Below are 19,867 nucleotides of genomic sequence, written 5' to 3' on the forward strand. Positions count from 1 at the left end.
GTATTTTTAATTTCTGTAAAATGAATGGTAAGTATTAAGGAAATGCAAAGTTTGAAAGGGGAAAAAATAGTTTAATTTATGAAAATAATTATTATAGTAAGTTTTGGTGGTTATTAAAGTAAGTTTAATCGAACTGGGACCGCAATATTTAATTGTGTGTTGCACATATTCTGCACAGGGTAGGGAAGCTGCATTTTATTTTTACAGGCGCACGGTAACTAGTATGAAACATACCAAAATACTTCAGTACCAGCTCGGGTTTCCAACTATTTTGCCAGTCTCAAGTGTGAAAAATTGGTATTTTATTAATGTTGTTATCATGTCTATCTAAAATACATATAATATTAATTTTAAATTATTGCATATTTTATGAAAGAAATTCATAAATTATAAGAAATATAATTCTTTATTTGATTAGTTGACTAGAATTTCTGACACATACACACACACATTCCAAAATATGTACAGTCGCAAGCAAAAGTGTCTACCTTTCCTCTCTGTGTAACCTACATGTTCGGTTTCCAAATAGCTTCGAAACAAAATAGTTAGTTCAATTAAAGATTCTTTTACGGAGAGAACACTAATTCTCGATATGGTACCAAAAAAACAGTACTGTAAATAGGATTCCCTCCTGGGAAAATTGTTAGTGATATTGTCTTCAGTATGGAGGAGATTTGGATTCGATCCTCGGTAGGAGCTAATGTGATATGTATCCTACGTTAAACTGTGTCATATAGTCTCGCTGCTGAAACGGGTTCTTCAAAAAATATTCAACTTTTAAGATAAAGGAATTTAAGCACTTTTGTTTACCCACTGTACATTAACATAATAAATATTTACATTATATTTCAGAATTCTCTATTTTTTTTTAAACAATAAAATTCATTGATACAGGCACTCATCATTACTTACAGCGTATCATTACCGTACCTACTACAAAATTAAGTCTTTTTTTTATTTTTCAATATACTGTTACCTTATAATTTTCGACAATAAGAACAATGTAGACCACATTTGTAACAGATTACATTTCTATTCTTTATATCTGTGTGAAAACATAAACTAAAAATTCATGGGAAGATGAAATAACATAAACTAACATTTTTTTTTTTTTTTTTTTTTGCAACTCTTTCGTCATCTGCCATACTTGTCACTATGACTTACATGCTATGCTTTGTTCGTAATGTCATGTTTTGCGGAAATCAACATGTCTGATCTTAATTAGCTAATTAAATTGAAAGTGGTAGCGAAAAAAAAATGTGTGAATTTACAAAGTTTCACTTATTTTACAGAAGAATTTAATAGTATTTTCTTTTTCTTTTTTCTTCACATACTATTGTAAACTTTTCACAGCCACAAAATTTTCTCTCCAAAAGTTTAGCTCACACAGGTTCTGGACAGTTAAGAATTGTTAAGATGCTGTCCAAAGAATGTTCAATCTTCAGTACTTTAGCGGCTCGTAGTACCCTGAAATACATGATATAATATTACAACAGATTATTTTTTAAAAATATTATTTGGTGAGATAATTTATGATCATAATACATGATTAAACTTGTATTTTGGTCGATGATTATCAACATCTAAGTAGACAATCATTTAAATAAACAATAAAGAAGAGAAAAAACAAACGGTTAAAAATCACTAAAAGATAATTTAATGTTAATTTAATGTATAGTTAAAATTTGGGTTCAGGAAGAACAGTTCGGGTTCAGGAGCGAAAAAAGGAAAGAGATGTATGTAGCATTTATTGATCTAGAAAAGGCGTTTGACTGCTTAAATCGGGAATTCTTGGAAGTTCTAAAGAAAATTGAGTTGGAATGGAAAAAGATCGAAGCCTCATAAGAAACGTATATATGAACCAACAAGTAAGTGTTGAAATAGGGGAGGAAATGACAGAGAAGAGTACAATTGTGGAAGAGGAGTTTGACAGAAGTGCTGTCTTTTGCCTATATTATTTAGTATCTATCTAGAAGAGATAGTGAAAATGAGCCTACAAAATGAAGATGGGCATTTCAGTAGGTGGTAGAATGACTAGCTGTATAAGGTTTGCAGATGATGTGGCACTTGTTGCAGAATCTGAAGAGAAGAAAACTAAACTGATCTTAGAAAACTTGAGGAAATGCTGTAAATAATACGGGTTGAAAATAAATGTTAGAAAGACAAAAGCTATGGTGATTGGAAAGAAAGGGTCGGTGTCAAATATAGAAGTAGGAAGAAGAGAAGATAAATAGGTGACTAGTTTTTAATACCTAGGAAGTATTATTAGTGATAATATTAAGTGTGAACGTGAAATAAAAGCAAGGGTAGGAATGACGAAAGACGTCTTTAGGAGGAAGAAAATAGTATTTTGTGAGACCCCACAAACTCCCCTTGTGCCACCAGTGACCCACTTTATTTTTCACTACGTTACATGGGCTTTATCATTCATTTAGCCAAACCCCCGTTGTTCCACTTCAGGCACACTACCCGTTCTCTTGTTGTACGAATTTCGTTTAGTTTTCTTCTCAGGTTTTCGATGTAACACGGTATTGTTCAATACAGTTGCTAACGAATAAAACTGGTCTTGGGCGTTTGTGGGTTAAGAAAAAGACTCATAAAATGCTTCTTATAGAATATTGTACGTATAGATCAGAAACATGATCATTACGGAAAAGTGATGAAAATGACTGGAAGCTGTAAAAATGTATGTATAGGAAAGAATGGAGAGAATTAGCTGGGTCGAGCAGATAACTAATGAGAGGTTCTTACAAGGGACGCATGCGAGCCGTGACAGCTAGATATTTATGAAAATTGGTACCCTGACTAACTGTGCGTCGTTAATCGCAGTGATGATGGTCACTCAGTGCGAAAATGGCTTATTTACCCACTACGTATAATTAATATACCAAACAGTGACTGGGTGAGGATGTGCTCAGTTATTCCCCAAAAACATCGGGAAAAGGCAGAAAATGAAAAATGCATGCTGGTAACCTGATACCTACAGGAGAGAGACACATGACCAAGAACACGACAGTAGTGACACTCAAGCAGTGCTTCCATCCCAACACAAATTTATAGTTTTTCAAATAGAACGTATACTATTTTATGGCATTAAAACAATTGGCATGAAACATGAAAGAAAATAATCAAATAATGGGCTATCAGTGTTGCCAAATAAGAGAGATATAAGGCTCTAAAGTTAAGAAATTATGGAAAACGAACGAATTCCCGTACAGAGAAACGAACAAATGTACAACAACATCAAGGCTGCAGAAGGAGCAAATGTACAGTAGGGACTAAACCATAGCATGCACAGCATCCAGTGACAGCATCCATTAGAGATTGATCGAGTCATATTGAGTGTGCGGCTAGGGTGGGAAATGTACGTACTTTGCCCTACCATGGCTTTTCTGTTGTATATATTGGTATATTATGTTAAGATATTTGGCCTATACAGTATATTACTGGTAACCTGAATGCAATGTATTTTGTTTTCACCGTTGTCTCAAATGCTAACGTTTCCTATACTGTCGACTGACATCTATCACAGGTCATTAATTTTTGCGAATTGTTTCTGAGGTACTTTCTTGTCACAGATTTCTTACCTTCCGTACCAAAACTTTCCGTACAAAACCTTACAATAACATTGTGTATAGACTATTTTTTTATATGCAAATATAAAAGTCTATACTATTTAGGCCTTCGAACTACCTTTTCCAATTTTCGCTCAAACTAAGTGATCTACTGTAAATTCTAACTATTATTTAATATTTTGTTAATATCTTTATTTAAAATATTATAATCAAACTTTAAAATTCTCTCATAGCTCGCGTAATATACAATATATTGGAAACGAAGTAAAATGAGTATAACTTATCACTGTAATATTTTTATAATTTTGCCATGGTAGAGAATGGAACTGTCAGTATCTCCTAGTACAATATTTGTTATTTCTTTCAAAATAGCATTGCTAAGTAACCTAAATATGCAATAAATAAATAAAGGAATAAAGTTAAAAATAGGATCGTATCTATTATTTGTTTCAGTTTAGGAGGTAGGCCTATTAAGAGAAATGCATACAATTATTTTAGTAATTAGCAGACTTGTAAGTAGAGAATATTTACAAAGTTATCTGGGTTTACCTTCAAGATTATATAAAACAATTAACTTCACTATATATTTTATTTAGCTTTTCCCTGTTTTTCCGCAAAACGATTGCGTCTGCAGTTGCACACGTCCCACATGCCTCAGGCCGATCTTGAAACAGCTACATGTCGAAAAGTGAAATACCGTTGCATCTAAAGCGTAAAATTTTCAGTGAATGTATTTTGCATGTTTTAACATATGAATCGGAGACGTGGCCAGTGAATAAAATCTGACAATCACCTTCTGCAGACTTCACAATCAGAGCATGAAGAGATGTGTATCAGGAATCACCCGCAAAGATAGGAAAATAATTACATGGGTCAGAAAGATGGTGGAAGTAACGGATATTATCATGAAAATAAAGAAGTCACTGCAATGGCAGGGCTGGATATATTGTAAGAAAAATTATGATCCACGCACAGTAGCAACTCTCGAGTGGATACCAAGAGATACAAACAGACAGAGGAAACGTTCACATACAAAGTGGTATGACGAAATTCAAAACTTGGAAAAGAATTGTCCAATGATTGTGGAGAAAAGCTGGAAAGACCATCCAGCAATATATTGACAATGTTTGATTATGACAATGATGGTGACTTAGATATGGATGGCAAATGACTACTTTCTTTACTTGTGAACCCATTGACGAACGCACCCCCAGAATAAGACTGTCGTAACACAAAATAGATTTTAAATTATCAATTTTTAATGTGTAATAATTCCACCTTGTACGTATGTAGAAAAAAATATGTTCTCTTCAATAATAAATACTATAAATACTGAAATAACGATACAATTCTGAAAAACAGTAAAGATAATAGATTTTCTTTAGATAGAACGATTTTGTTTGGCTTACTTGTAAAATTGACCTTTTATAGTTACGATAGTTTTATTCTGGGGGTGTTAAGATAAAACGACGCTTCTTGCAACATTTCTGTCGTTTACTTACGTGTTGATGGCAATGTTGCAGGATTACTTCTTGTTGAATCCCCGTAGTTTGTCGGATCCCTTCTTTCCCAATTGTTGCTTCCCAGATGAGTTGAAGCTGGTGGCTGCGGTGGAGCAATGGGCTTTCTTCTTGGCTCACTGGGCGGTGAATAATCAGGCCGAGGAATGCTTATACTGTTGGCGGCATTAGACGATGGCGCCCTTTGGGAGTAGGCAGAGGCATATGAAGGCGTAAATGATGATGGGGATGTAGGCTGTGGTGGCCTACCACTCGAATTGAACTCAAAATTCTGCGGATTTTTCTGTGTATTAGCTCGAGAATCCCATGGATCTGGTACTTTCCGTCGCAGTTCCACGTCCGGTTCACCGTGTACCCAAGGAGCGACATCGGGACGCTGGGGTTGGTAAGCATCGATTATCCTTGAAGGTGCAGCAGCATTATCATCCCTACAAAACAATTTAATTAGTTGTTTCATTTGAAAATACTTACTCTAAAATGTACATGAATTGATTGCAGTAGTAAAAAAGTTTAGGCAACTTGTTCTAAGATTTTATAACGTAAGTCAATTATAAAATATAAAAAATAGCGAGTATACGATCTCAATCATTCTATTTTATCTCTGATTTTAGTGAGAGCATGCCATTTTCCACTAACTGTATCCTTTCAACTTCACTGTCTCACATTCAATAATAACTTCAGGAGACGGCCCAGAAGGAAATGTTCTCCTTCGGGGCTATGAAATCCCTCCAGATCGTCCTCAACGTAGATTATTAGTATTTTCACAGTATATACTTTGACTCCCCCGTGTACTGAAAATCTAACCTAAGGTAAATCTTCTAAAATCACATTCACCACTGCTCACATTGATCAATAAGTTTGTGCTTGAAATGGATTAAACACCAAACATCATTATTAGACATATGTCTACTGACTGAAAACAGATTGATAAGATTTTCTCATGAGAAACTACTTCTAATATTCAGCAGGCAATGGCTTTTAAGGGGGTTCCAGAGAAAAGCAATTTATGGAAAAGACCACTTTAGTCCTCTCCTGTTTCTCCAATAAGTGACTGAAATAGTGAGTGGATCATGTTGTCATCAAAGGAGACTCGGAGAGGCAACACAGAAAAACAGTAAGAGCCAAGTAGAGGTAGGGGGAAAGGCAAGAAAGAGGCATAAAGAAGTATTGGCAGTGTTCTACAAAGCAGTTATGGGTCTTAGGAATGGTGTACCTCTAAAATCATCGAATCTGCCATCAGTAGTTGTGTTTGTCTGTCATCGCTGCCTTTGTGAAGTATGGATGATAGCGTTACGGGACCGAGATCGAAACGGACATTGATAAATCGAGAGAAGACTCAACATATCGAGACTTCGCCGAGACGAGACACACACACTTCTATTTCGAGATGATCAATCTCCAATATTAACAGAAATTACTGAAATTACACTTTTCATTCAAAGTTCGTTTCATGTTATGTCATACGTAAGATAGTGGAAAAATTGTCCTTGGAGGGTTTAGGTCATGGCCATATACATGGGAAAAGAGAGGCAAATGCCACCTCTGGTCACTTGTTACCTAGGTATATCGTAAATGTTTTAAACAATACATAACTTTGAGTTGGAATACACGCTGTGGTACTTCGGCAACAATTTTTATAGAGGTAGTTGGTGAGTACTTCAGACTATATGACCAAAGCCAAACTCTCTCTATAAAAGTTGTTGCGTGAATACCATAGGATTCTGAAACGTGGATATTTGAACAGGGTACTAGTTTCTAAGTGAAGTCCTGACCCGACTATGGTAGGTCCCATACTTTAGGAACTATAGACCTTTAAAGTTTGTTTTTTTCATTTTTTGGCAGCCTATAACTCCGAAAGGAAGCATCTGTGTGCACCCAGGATATGGTATATGCTTTTTGTCTTATCTTGGTATCTTTGTGTGAGGAATTACTTCCCAAACGTTGTCAGTGTTGTTTTGAAACCTCATTATATATATATATATATATATATATATATATATATATATATATTATTTCACAGTTTGCCAGAAAAGACATCGTAATTTAAACGTTGTGATTGTGATTGTGTATGTGTGCTGATTATATTAAATATATCAATAGTATTTTATTATGAACTAGGTAACAAAAACAATATAAATAAGAGAGAATGTACAGAAGCCTTTGTCTCTATATATAAAATGATGGATGGAACTGTGCATACTTGATGTGTTTCGTAAGAATTGCAGATGCTAAAGTCAATAGTCATAAACCTCTTAGGACTAGAAGCTATATATTATTTATACTGCCATGTTGAGTAAATAAAAGCAAACACTTAAACAATTTGTTTTGTTACTCTCGTTTGCAGTTGCGAAACAGAGATACATTTATATTAAGATGACATGAATTTGAGCATTAAGATGATATGAGAGTAGCTTTACTTATGGAGGAGAAATGTACAAATAAAATGAATATACGGTATTCATGCTACAATTACAGTGTGCTATAAATGTACCATTTATTTATTAAGTATGTGTTTGTAGTTCAAATTGTGCAATGGCAAAAGTTACTTAACTTACTGTTTGTTTGTTGTTTTTTTTCAAAATTATAAGTGTGCATGAGTTTATTAAAATAATCATCAAGTAATTCTTTGTTATGCTCGAATTTCTTAGTTAGGTTCAGTCGATGAAAGAAAGTCGATGAAAAATGTCGAAAATTTAGAAAGTAATCCGTCTATGAGAAAATGATATTTAGGAATAGACGGTGCATTCCAGGAAAAATAATGCTTCGAACAATGCAATCTGTTTCAAATTTAGAAGTGGGAGAGAAAAATGTAAAACCAATCACTGGCGCAAATCCCGGGGAGATGAGGGGGACATGTACTCCCATCTTGGAACTGGGGGACTGTCCAACAATAATCAGATTTGAAATGCGTTTTTTTTTGGGGGGGGAGAAATGTGGTGATTTGTGTTCGACTGCCTCTTCATCTACATTGCCTGATATATAATATACAACAGATTCACCTCAGAAATCTGCCCGCCTCGCAATGTTGAAGACAACTCTGCTCCCCTGATCCTTCACAGCGTTGTTTCTCAACTTCAAACATATTTTGAACATCGCTTTTTACATACATACATACATATACTGTATATGGTACGGTCTTACCAGTCCTCCACAGTGTTGAAGACAGATTAGCGCCGATAGAACCAATATTACTAGCAATTCATTAAAAATTTTAACGAAATAAACCAAAATCTCACTAAAAAAAGAATAAATAAACACTTATATAAGTACCTAAATTTCTCTAACAAGAAATTCAACCTTTTATTTAAAGCACCATTCGCTTTTGGCAGTTCAAAATAATTAAAGATGTTATGAGTATGTTTTTGTATTAATTAGATTCGTATAATTAAATCTCAGTAATCGCACTAAATTTAAGAGACCACAGAGTCTCCGTGCCAGATCGACCATCTCTTGTATGAGGGGCAGAGATAGGCACCCTAATTGGGTGGTCCCATGCCAAAAGGAACTAACTACATTTTTGATTAAATTAAGATACAGCGATGTTTAGATCTGAGAGTTTTATCATGCCAGAATGAATCAGGTTTGCACCTTTCTTAGTTTGCCAAGGAATAAGGATAAGTTGTTGTGATGAGTGGATTATATGGCAAGTGATGAACTTCTCAGTTCTCGACACAAATGTCATTCTGTTTCAATTTCATCAAAAATGTACAGTTAGTCCGTTTTGGCATGGGACCACGCAACTCATTTGCCCTCATGAAGACTGCTCTGACCCTTACTCATCCTCATTTAAATACACACAGGTAAGTATGAGTGAGTTGATTGAAGGTAAGTGTGAGCGAGGCTGAGAGTAAGAATAATATTGGACAGTAAGGGCAATTGAATGTAAGTGTGAATGTGAGTTAGGAAAAAAATTCCATCTCTGGTGAGGGTTTCCTAATTCAGTTTCATGCTATTGGATCTTGTAGCGAACATCTCTATTGGCCGTTAGGTGTAAAACTTTCCAGTAATATGAATATACACATGCTGTACATAACACGAACACATTGATTTTGGCATGGAAGACCCAGGTTCTTTTCTTGGCTAGCGCTCATGTGGTTTGGATCCCATGTTAAGCAGTAGATCCACGTCTCATATAGCATTGCTAAACTCAAATCTGACTAACGAACAGATTGGTGGGAATTGATGATAACCAGCTTTTAGTATCAGGGTTGCGTAATTAATGAAGGCATAAGCGCATCTTGGAGAGAAAATCAGTGACAGGAATGGCAAAGAAAAGCACTTAGGTAGAAGAAACCAGCTGACAATGCTGTAAAAACATTGCCAGAACGATCTTAAAAAGAATTAATTTTTCTTATTAACTTCTACAGGTTTTATACCAATTCTTCTGTGTACTTTATTACTATATTCATTAAACAATTCTTGTAATACATCTATCCATTTATATTTTCCTTGAATACTAAATTTTATCCACATGTTTTGTTTAAGAGTTCTGTTAAAACGTTCTATGATATATTGTTTTCACGAAGATACATGCTCAAAATGGAGGTCTCAAAATTGAAAAATTCCCAAAATATCATCTCTCTATGATTTACAGTTCCCGAGGTATGGCTCCTTAAATCTCCCGAAATCCGAATTTTTTTTGGCCAATATCTGCGGAATAGTGGCCAGTTTGCCAGTGGCCAACGGTTACTATTTAGCACCAAAATATTCACCATCCTCTTAGGTATTGATCAACACCAATATCATCTCTCTATGACTTACGATTCCGGAGATATGGCTCCTTAAATCACTCGAAATCGGAACTTTCTTGGCCAATATCTCGGGAACGGTAAGAGTGACTCGAAAAATTCCATAATTTTCTTTAGGTAGTTTTTAATGCTCTATCGAATGGAGGACTCAAAATTGAAATAACAGACACACACACACACACACACACAGAGAGAGAGAGAGAGAGAGAGAGAGAGTGAGTTCAGTAACAAAGGTTTTAAGTTCGTCGAAAATATTTTTTGTTGGTGTTTAAATATCTAGATCCATGAAATGTCCAATGAAGAAAAATGTACTCTACAGGAGGAAACTATGGGCACTATATAACACTATTCACTTTTATTTGATGTTAGTCTGAGTTTCACACTATTCACTTTAAAGACAAAAGAAGTAAAATGTATTTTTAAAAAAGTATACCGCAGGTATCTTTACCGACTACACTATCACTACTTTTATATAATATAAAGAAATCAAGATATACCCGAGCTAGAGCATTTCTCATTAGTATAGCTATTCAACGTGGAAATGTGTCAGCTATCTTGGGAACTTTACCAATAAAAAAAAAATAGATATGTCTTTTGTAGGCAATTTATGAACTATTCGGGGGAAAAATTTTCGTCAATTAATTAACAATGATAACTTGGAGGTATCGGAGAAAACAAATTATCGGTGCAGAACAAGGATGTTATAAAATAGAGGATCTGCTCATATGTATCTTTGTTCTATTAACTCAATGAAGCCAAAAAGCAGCCGAGCATCGGCACGTCTGATTGGCTATTCTTATTTCCGCCATCGTCTGATTGGCTACTTTTGTTTCCGCCGTGTTTTTTTGGCTCAAAACACAGCGATCTGATTGAACGGAGTGAGCAGAGTTGGGGTGGCGAAACTGTGACGTATGACTTCAAGATTTTGTTGTATGGACAGATCTTCTATTTTATAACATCCCTGGTTCAGAAGGATGAAACTGGGACAGGACTTTTCTAAGTAATAGTATCTGTAAATTATGACGCCAACTGTATAATATTAGAAAAGACGGAGACCAAGAAGAAGAGAGAAATGATGACGTAGCCACCAGATATGTTTTACTTAAATTAGAATATACAACCAGGAATCGTTTTTATATTAATAGAAAGAACACCATTGTGCAAAACGCTTTGTTTGTTAGAAATATTGAGCAACATAGTAAAAAAAAAAAAAAAAATCATTTACGGTTTAATTCAAATTTATAATGCATTTATAATATTAACCACTTTCCTTATTGTTACATATCGTAATATGTTTATGTTTCCAATATTTGTCATATACTTTCTTATAACTAGAGACTGGATGTTAGCCAAAATGCCTATTCTTTACTATTAAAGGTATGATTAAAAATAACATTTTAAAGTTTACTATGGGAGGTTATAGTTTCAATTAAAGCCAATTTTATTTTGGCTATTTTGCCCATTTTCTGCCTAAATAATTGCTTTAGTGTCTAATGTTACCTATTCTATACATTTTCTTCAAAATAATTCTTTATTGGGGAAAACATATATAATTTACTATTTCAAGAAAGGATTCTGCTTCTTGCGAGAAATATGTGTTGTTTGGAGTGATAAGATATCATAAAACTTTTGACTGCTATGTGTACTGATAAAGTGCTGTAAAACTTTGATAAGTGTATAAAATTTAGACTGTTATGTGTAGTAACAAAGTACTATAGAGAATGTATTTACCAAATATACGTACATACAATACATGTCAAGCTTCGGTTTTACATAGGCTTATACAGTAAAAAAAAAAAAATATTAAAAGAAGCTATAGGTATGTGTCTATATTCATTGAACATTATCTTCTTTTTTAATTTATATTCAGTACTTATCTCATCATTCCGAGTTACATTTTAATGCCCATTCTACTGTCTATTTCTTTAAATTTTAAGTGCCTATTTGCCTGAATATTTTCAAGGTTTTTAATGCCTAAACATCCGGTCTGTACTTATAACTTACTTTGTTCTGATAATAAAGTACATTGTAAGTGTTAAAATAATAATATAAAAATATGAATTGTTTAAAATATAAATATTTATGAACAATACCTTGGATATATATAATCTTCTTTGCCTCTTCCATCCATTGTAGGCGACCCTGGCATCAGGTACGAAGGCCTATATGGTGGAGGTTGAAATAACGATGATTGGGTTTCCCAATCCTACAATAACGACAAGAATTGTACATTAAAACAGTGGTCGTTCTATAACATCTGAAGCCTGAGAAAATTTTAATAAGCTGTCAAAGCCTGCATTTTTTTTTTTTTTTTTTTGAAAACGATGTTTATAAAAAACTGTCAAAGTGTACAAGTATGTGTATTTACCCAATTTCTAGAATTATACTCGTAAATAACAGTAAGAAAGATATGTAGCTCCTTTCGATTTGCATTCGACCTGGCCCATAGATAACATATTTCAATTTTTAGAACTTCGGTATTTAAATTACCTATGCTTCGAATGTAGTGTCGAATCAATTATGTAACTCTGCACAATTTCAAACTTTTTCTTGTGTGCCCAATAATTGAAATTGTGGTACGGGGCAAGCAGGCTGGATTCTTCGGAGCTCATGTGGTTGGGATCCCACGTTAAGTTATAGGCGGATGTGTCATATAATCTCTGTCTTGCAGAGGAACGGTAAAGCTCAAACTACAAATATTTACTTACCACTAAGTGACTAATTTAAATTTAATCAAGTATGCTAGTACAGTAAAGTAATCAATTAATATTCACAAAGCATTAACAGTAGCCTAAGACCAGGTCAAATAAGGCTCGTTACAAGAACTTTTACTTCTTTTGTTTCGATACTATTACCTGTTCCTGCTTCCTCTAAACGGAGATACAAAAAAAAAAAAAAAAAAAAAAAATTGTATCTTTCCACTGTACAAAAATATGATTGGTTAGTGATGCACACTCTCACTCTTGCACGGGGAGGAGTAAATTATTATAGACGTGAATTAAAAAAAAATCATGTATTGAGTGCAGTACTTGCATCACTCACGGAAAAAGGATTCACGTCACCTTATCTTTTCGAATACCGTAAGACTTTGCACAAAATTTAAGGAATTTTAAAGAAAATCACATGTAACTTACAAACATAATGATTTAAAACACTGTATTTTGAACATATAATAGGAAAACATTAGTGCAAGTTCATTAGTAAATTTCAGTATGACCATAGTTATTGAAATATAAACTTTGGTACAACGTGACCCCTTTGGTGGGGTTACTTTGCACAACATACAAAAAAGTATGTTCAACATACGAACATAACGTTTCTGTGCTAAGTTTTACCTTCAATATTTATACATTTCACTTCCTACACAAAACAGCATGCAGTCTACAAATATTGATGTTAGAATGAGGGTGCCGGTATTGATACATAATATGAATTACCAATATTTGTTAAGAAAATTTTGCATTTTCTGGTACCAGCACAGGAACCACATCCTAATAGTTTAGCATATATCCTACAAAAATGCCAACTCAGGAACAGAAAAAAAAATCTCCATGAACTGATTTGCTTTTGTTATTCCTTATGTCCAAGAATATAATCTCAACCGTAATTAGTGGAAAATTTACAGGGTTTGGGATTTTCAGGCTGATTCCCACCCAAATTGCATGATTTCCTTTTTTAAAAAGTCTCATGTTAAGACACTTCTATGCGTATAAGCTTCAAGCCCTCCCAAAAGTCTAGTGATTTCTAAAACAACGAAGCCTTTGTGAGTGAAGCCCTTCTCAAACTACTTTTCTGGATCCGCTACTGTTCATAATTTATTTTCCAACAAGAAACTCAATTCGGCATCTATCGAAATAGGAAATTTACCTAAATTTAGAATGCAGGAGGTTCCAGTAGTAACAATTTCCTATCTAAGAGGTATTTTGGACCGGTGCAAAGTAACCCCGAGTAAAGGATGAAACCGCCTTCTCCCAGTTTCGCTTTTTTATGACTTTGAAACGTTTCACACTTCAATTTCAACTATTGTTTCAAAGTCCCATTATACACAGTCGTATTCTACGAAACTGACTTAACTTCGACGGAAATTCTTGTACGTGATATCTTTCAAATTTTGGCGGCCTTTACAGTAACTGCTTTACATATCTGTACAACAAACTCCCCCCCCCCCGGGAAATTAGAACTGGTGATAATCCCCAACATTATAGCCAAAATACAATTAGATGTTGAAACTCTTTTCATATTTTGTGCAAAGTAACCCCGTCTTACGGTACTTGAATTGGCGCCACGCTCACTGCACATGTTTAAATGTATATTTTATTAGTTTACTAAGCATACATGATTACAATATTATGAAATAATCTGTATTATAAAGGTAACTAAGAAAGTGTGTCGCTTTTTGCGTAAGTCTGTGTTCCATTGGCCCTCACACCGTGAGTTGAATGCGAATGGAGATAAGGCGAATGTCAGTTGTTGGTGTGGGTATATCCAACATACTAGTTGGATGTGACAGTTCAGTTACACCGTGAACTTGCGTAAGGACAGAGTGAACATATGACCTCCACAGAGCGTCATAAGGGTATGTGTGCTGTACGAGTTCAAACTGGGGTCATACGCCGCTGCAGCGGGGCGGAAGATATGCCAGACCTTTGGTGAGGGTGTCGTGACTACGCGGACCGTGCAGCGGTGTTTCAACAAGTTTAACGACGGTGACGAAGCACTCAAAGATGCACCACGTGCCTGAAAACCAACATATGTAAAAATCAAGATCTTCAAGCAGCAATTGAGACGAACAGTGGCCAGACGTGTGAGGAACTGGGACTACTATTCAGTGTGAATGAAGAAACCATTCGGCAGCATCTCCATTAACTTGGGAAGCACTTGAAGTTGGCTCGATGTTCCCACATGATTTGACTCCGGGCCAGAAGGCAACGCGAGCAGATACCTGTGTTTCTTCGCTGTCTCATCTGAGGAAGAAGCTATTTGTGGTCAGGGTGTTAACATGTGATGAGGAATAGGTTCTGTATGAAGCTCCACGACGCCGTCATCATTGGTTAGAATCTCATGAACCGGTTTCAAAACAGCCGAAACCAGTACTGCAGCAGAAGAAGGTCATCCTGTTTGTTTGGTGGGCTGCTCACGGGAATTGCTGCCAGATGGTCAGAGCTTTAATGTAACTGTGTACTGGCAGCAGTTAAGGCGTGTTCAAGGAAAACTCAAAACTCTGGAGCCAGCACTTCTGAATCGCAAAGGGGTTCTCCTGTTACAGTAAAACGCTAAACCCCAAGTTGCTAGGATGACCCGCGACACCATTCTACGCCTTGGATAGGAAATACTATTGCATCCGCCAGACTCCCCGGACATTGCATCTTCCAATTATCACCTGTTCCATTCCTTGGATAATCACCTTAGAGGATACCAGTTCAAATCTCTAGTAGAGGTGCAAAATGCACTTGATACCTTCTTCGCTTCACGGCCTACCAAGTTCTGCCGCGATAGAATCCATGGCCTTCTAGAAGACGTTGGCAGAAGGTCGTCGATGCTGATGGGGACTTCCAGGCACGTCTTAGGTGACATATCGATGTTCTAAGGTGGTGTTTAAATAAGCGACAGAACTTTCTTGGTTATTTTAATATAATCTCGGACCATTATTGACTCTATCAAAATCATTACAATATAGTTGTTTCATAGTAAAATTGTTAACTGAATGTGGTAACCTGTTTCACGGAGAAGTACGAGACCAATAAAAAATAAGCGTGATTTATTTATCGCGATTTAGAGCTAAGGCTGAACAGATAATAGTTTTCTTCTTCCATTATCCTCTAATTTAATGTTCCCGAGTTAACATTTTCTTTTCTTTTGTTTTCTTTTTCTTTCTTTCTTTCTTTCTTTTTCTTTCTTTTTCTTTTTTTGAACAAGTGAGTTCGCGTTTGATATTATAAAACCACGAAAGACTTATAAATTATGGATATTTAATATTAAAACCGGTAGTGGTAGTTTTATCATTTCCGGTCACAATAGAGGGATCGGAGAGATAATCTATTTTTAATAATCTAAATCTACGTGGGGGCCAAGGATGTTATAAATAGAGGATCTGCCCATATTTATCTTCATCATATTAAATCGATGAAGTCAAAAAAACAACCGAGCATTGGCACGTCTGATTGGCTACTCTCGTTTGTCATCGTCTGATTGGCTGCTTTCGTTTCCGCCATGATTGTTGGCTCAAAACATTGCGATCCTATTGGGCGGAGTGGGCAGAGTAGGGGTGGTGAAAGTGTGACGTATGGCTTCAAGATTTTGTTGTAAGGGCAGATCCTCTATTTTATAAGATCCTTGGTGGGGGCCGTAAGAGGTTGGCAGGGGCGGGGCCAAAATATGTTTCACATATTTTCGAGGGCACACTTGAAATAAAAAGGTTCTAGTTTTGTGATATTGAATGAAAATAAGTTCTTCTTGCTAAAAAGGAAAAATCGCTATCAATTGCTTTCGATGAGTTGAAGCAGGCTAATACTAGAACAGGTAATGTCGTAACGTTAGGGGAAAAGCACCCACCAAACTGTCATCTCCCTTCACAAAAGCGAAAGATTGTAACTAGTTATTTTTGATTCTTACCTTTGAAGGCTTGCCCCTAAGAAGGTCTCGCTGCAGATGCCATGTTGAATAGGAAATGTATATGACGAGAGCCACGTTTATAACCCACATTGTATATCCTCGTAAGAACATGGACATCATAAATGCGGATGGTGAAGCCTAAAATGACAAAAATACGTAAATTTTATATAGCCTATATTTCCAAGTATTTCCGATATCTGGTTATGATGATACATGCATAGCCTATCAGAATGTAGCCAACAAGTTGTCATTAAGGTGGAAGGAGACATGACTTTAGAAGGGGCTGGTCTTTTTACACACTAAAATCAAGGTGAGTCTATTTTTTTTCTTTAGAACATGAAAGCATAAATAACTCACCATATACACATACTACACGTCATATGTAAGTACTAATCTCCCACACAAGACTTAGGCTAGCTCAACACTAGGCTAGGTCGAAATAAGTTCTGTCGAAATATAACGAAATGGCCCCAGCGAAAATCGAATCCGGAACCCTTGGTACGTGAGTCACAGACACTACTGATTCTGCCACGCCGTCAGTTGATAAATTTGCGCAACGTACGACATATGCGACGAAAGTCGAAAGTTTTAAGACGCTTTTTAGGCCATTGCGCTCTCCCAGTTAGTAATATGAACACTTTAAATGTGCACTATCACCTTGCAAAAAATAGCTCCGAAGTTTATTTCCAAAGTCTGCTTTCTCCTTGTTAGTCATAGACAGTAATTGGGTATTGGTATGTATTTTTAAAATATATTCATATTTCTTTATATATAATTTTTGTGTCATTCCTTGCTAATATTACCAATGTAATTTTACATTAAGCGAATCTTAAAAGGCGAAACTTGGTGTCTCTACTTCGAAACAATCTTTAATTTTTTTCAGCTACTAAATCCTAATTGCATTTAGCTTTTTCACCTCCTTTCGTAACCTTAGGTTGAGAAACCCCATACTACATTACATGTACATGACTATGCAGAGGTATTGGTTGATGCTGGATCCTGAGAATCCATGGACATCATTAGTACGTCCTATAAGCGGTTGATTGGGCTTATAGAGCTCTCTCGAGGTTATGTTGCGAAGTATGCACTAAACGCTAATAACGTTGTGAGATGGACACATGGTGGATGTGAAAAGTATGTGAAGTGGATATAAAATATGCTTAATGGAGCTCACTTTGGAAATTATCATTTCTGATTTGAAGTGACAGTCATTGAAACGTCAATAATTTTAATTCAAAATCAGTTCGCATTTAACTTTTATTTAAACACTGTATATTTTCCTTACATCCAGACACAAAATACTTCCTTGACTGTAATCTTTTTCTATTCTATTTAATATATGCCGTAATAGAAATAACCCAGCGGGTTTCTGAAACCTTTCTTCCTACATTCTTCCTTCATTCCTAACGTTCACTTATTCTGACGTTCACATCTACACAGTAGCAGGGATAAAAGTGCATGGGGAACGCGGGGAGACGCCGTCCTCCCACTTCCAGAAAATATCTGTAGCGTCCTCCCACTTTCTAAAAAATTACAATGGGCAAAGATAGGCACGGGGGACGGTGTGACATCATGCGTCCCCCTACCTTTCCAAATTCATTTTTACCCCTGCACAGTAGCTGTTGATTATACATCATAGAATGATTAGGTATCAGGCATTTGCGGTACTGGACATTGGCGGTACAATGAGAAAACCAGTTTTTTTTTCTGGGACAATTGCGGTACTGTTCAAAACTTTCCCTTACACAGTGGGACATTTCCGGTACACCCCGTGGAATGCGTGTAGCCTATATTCTGACGATAGATGATGAGACAAACTTTCCGCTTTCAGATGACACCACAGAGGAAGGAAATATATTAATATTTTGCACTGCAAAGGGAAGACAGTTTACAACTGAGCACGCTACGCTTAGACATCGGAAGTGACTTGGAGGAAGCAAACATTGTCTCTTTTCTTACCAGCAAGGGGTACTAAGACGTATTAGAGATTTCTCAGTTTCGTTAAGGCTAATGTTAATGATTGGAATCCGAAATTAATCAGATTGGATTTCGATCATGCTGCGATAACATCTCTAAGAACACTGTTCCCCGAATCGCACAATAGTGGGTGTAATTCCATTTTAATCAGTGCTTATGGATTAAGGTTCACGAATTAGGACTCACAAATGACTATAAATCAGTTCCAGAGGTGATGTCGATTTTGATGGCTTTCCACCACATCACGAAAGACTTGAGAAGTTATTAGATTATTTTGTAGAACTGTACTTCATCACTCCCAATATTGACACCTCCATGTGCCACTGCTCGAACCAACAGCACAGAACAAATAATGTTAAACGGTGAAACTACAAACTCAAACCATTAGATAAGTCAACTCTTAATTGTGGTGTTTGGTGAAGTATCTAGAACGTGAGGCTGTGTACAACGATTACCTATATGCAAGCAGAACATTAAACATTGAAGGCAAACGTAGACGACGTCAGTGCATAAGATGGACAGAAAAATAGAAAACGTATTAAATGAATATATAGCCTCGAAAGATGCCAAGAAATTCTTGAGGATAATGGCACACATTCAAAAGTTCGAGTAATTTTTGTTTGTTCCAGAAGAGAACCTATCAACTAACGTACTAACTGAACTCAATTGTAAATCAGAAAAATAAATTACTAATTCATTGAAAGTTGATTTTGACTTTGTTTTTTTATACTTATTCTGAACTATAGATCTGACCAAGAGACCCTAAATATGCTCCTGTCAATGGACAACTGTTGTAATAAGTCACTCCGCTAGCAATTTGTTCTTCGGATGATCTCGTAATACTTACGCGTAATTCAAATATCTCACTCAATATGTTGAAAATGAAGAAAGAAGAATATTTCAGAATACAAAAATCCTAGATATCCTGAAAGTCATGTTATTTCCCCCTAGAACAACTGATAAAACTTGGTCTTTTTGCAGCAGTTGATACTGTGTGCCTGTTCTCCAACTGAATACCCGTAAATATTCTCTCTCAGCTTGGAGAATAAGTTATTGTCAATGGTACCGCAAATGTTCCAGTGCCACAAATGTCGATATTCAAAGTACCGCAAATGTCGCAGTACCGCAAATGTCAATACCGCAAGTGTTGCACTTTCGAATGAATAAACGCACAATTCATTGACATATGATCGTGATCAAAACTAAAGGATACATTTCGACGTGATGGAATACCTACCAATTCTTTGACATGTAAAGAATTCTCCGTTATTCACTATTTTTCCGTTATGTTAACTTTTGCATAAATTAAGAGACAGGAGAGTATATCATCGTCAAAGCGTATCTTTGAGACACAGCCATGAATACCACATTTGGTAAAAGTTCTATTTTATGTTTTGACGCCTATGACTGCTAACTGAATTCTTTTATCATTGGA

General features: G+C 35.8%; 1 protein-coding gene across 1 annotated transcript in view; it reads right to left on the reverse strand.

Annotated features, from left to right (window-relative positions):
- Positions 1 to 387: 387 nt before the first annotated feature.
- LOC145690004 (uncharacterized) overlaps positions 388 to 19,867 on the reverse strand; it is a 47,106-nt gene continuing 27,626 nt past the window's right edge. Inside the window, exons 5-8 of the mRNA XM_081764477.1 lie at positions 16,456 to 16,593; positions 11,937 to 12,049; positions 5,078 to 5,523; positions 388 to 1,467 (exon numbers count right to left, since the gene is read on the reverse strand). Of these exons, the coding sequence (XP_081620603.1) occupies positions 1,442 to 1,467; positions 5,078 to 5,523; positions 11,937 to 12,049; positions 16,456 to 16,593 (723 nt within the window). The 3' untranslated portion in view covers positions 388 to 1,441. The remainder of the gene's footprint in view (positions 1,468 to 5,077; positions 5,524 to 11,936; positions 12,050 to 16,455; positions 16,594 to 19,867) is intronic.

Source organism: Thermobia domestica, chromosome 7, assembly GCF_964235325.1.
Source record: "Thermobia domestica chromosome 7, izTheDome1.hap1.1, whole genome shotgun sequence".
NCBI lineage: Eukaryota > Metazoa > Arthropoda > Insecta > Zygentoma > Lepismatidae > Thermobia > Thermobia domestica.